A 1,815-nucleotide genomic window follows, 5' to 3' on the forward strand; every position below is an offset into this window, starting at 1 on the left:
TTTCATTCTGGTATATATAGGATTGCTATGAGTCAGAACCAACTTGACAGCACTTAACAATGACAGCTGAGAAGTGTCTGATTGACCTCAGACCCCAAAACATCAAAGAGAGTCAGAGTCTTGGAAACCAAAGAAGACAAGGAGTATAGCTTGTTCTGGGCAGAGGCTGGGAAAGCTTGGCTAATCATTTCTACCTGGAAACACCACCTGTGGGGAAGAAGAACAGATCCTCTACCTTCAGTACACACTGTTTCGAGTCAGCCTCCTTTGCTCCCCACAGAAATGTGGGATAGTGAGAGAATGGGAGACAAGAAAACATAAAGCCCAGAATTACAGTATGCTAGGATCCATCAGGAGTCCTGGTGTGGCATTGTAAGATAAACACTGGACTGCTTGCTAATCACAAGTTCTGTGGTTCAAGCCCACCAGTTACTCCTTGGAAACCCTATACAGGGTCACTATGAATTAGAGTTGACTCAATGGCACTTACCCATAACAACAGGATCCATGAGAGCAATAAGTCAGTCCCATCATTTTCCTCAAATAGGGCTAATAGTCACCTACCTATGACATCCAGGTAGAAGGACACCTTCTGGCCTCCAGCCTCACAGCTATATTCTCCAGCGTCTGCCTTGCTTGCCTGCTGCACCACCAGCTGCCGCCTACAGCCCTTGGACTCCATGCGCATCTTTGAGCTTGGACTAAGCTTCTTCCCATCCTTGAACCACACCACCTCTGTCTGGGCCTTAGCCACCTCACAGCTCAGTGTGGTGCTGGCTCCCGCTTCGGCCTGTACCTCACTCTGTGCAGGCTGCTCCTTAGAAAACATCGCCATGGACTCTAGGAACAGAGAAGGATACAAAGTCAGAGATACAAACCTGGTACCTACCCATTTTCCATATACAGAAGCATCAGAGTTCAATAAATGTCTCCTTGAGTCCAGTAATATCATGTGTCCTGTAGGCTGTTATACTTGAATTCACAAACACAAAGATACCTATCACAAAACCACAAGCATACAGTTTGGGCATGACCTCACTCAAGAAGAATTCTTTCAGTTGGAGGAAGGTGGCCGAGGCTGTTCCACCCTCTGTAACTGTTAATTTCTGGTCTTTCCAATAGTAACTGCGAACTTACTGTCTTTCCCACATGACACTCAGTGCTGGGTAGATGTGCCAGTCTTCTTTATGAAGGTATTTCTACTGTGCAGCCCATGTTACATCTGTCCTCCATAAAATTATTCCAACTATTCTGAAAGATGTAACTTAAGCAGAAAAACAATAGAAAGAATCAGACTAGAAGTTGCTTTTTTGGAAAAAAAACAATAAAATGACCAAACCACTTTAAATCTAATAAAGGAAAATAAGGAGAAGATATAAATAACATGAATAAGAACTAAATGAGTGATGTCACAAAGGTACCAACTGAAATAGAAAGGTTAATATCAGAATGCTATGAAAAATTATACTCCAACCAATCTGAAAATTTTAAAGAAATGGATAAATTTCTAGAAACACACTATCTACTGAAACTAACACAGACTGAGGTAGAAAACACGAACAGACTCATAACAAAAGAAGAAATCAAACAAGTCCCTTAAAAAAACTCCTAACAGCAACAGAAAAGTCCTAGTTCAGACAGTTTTACTGGCAAATTCTACCAAGCATTTAGAGAAGACTTGACATCAATTCTACTCAAACTATTCCAAAACATAGGAACATAGAAAATATTCCCAAATTTATTCCATGAGGCAAGCATCACTCTACTATCAAAGCTAAATAATACACCATGAAAAAGAAAATTGTAGACCAATAT

General features: G+C 41.1%; 1 protein-coding gene across 1 annotated transcript in view; it reads right to left on the reverse strand.

The window, feature by feature from the left end:
- The window catches only part of OBSCN (obscurin, cytoskeletal calmodulin and titin-interacting RhoGEF), a 247,856-nt gene that overhangs the window by 177,111 nt on the left and 68,930 nt on the right, over positions 1-1,815 (reverse strand). Inside the window, 1 exon segment of the mRNA XM_006876128.1 lies at positions 565-840. Coding sequence (XP_006876190.1) covers positions 565-840 — 276 coding nt within the window.

Source organism: Chrysochloris asiatica, unplaced genomic scaffold, assembly GCF_000296735.1.
Source record: "Chrysochloris asiatica unplaced genomic scaffold, ChrAsi1.0 scaffold00354, whole genome shotgun sequence".
Lineage (NCBI taxonomy): Eukaryota > Metazoa > Chordata > Mammalia > Afrosoricida > Chrysochloridae > Chrysochloris > Chrysochloris asiatica.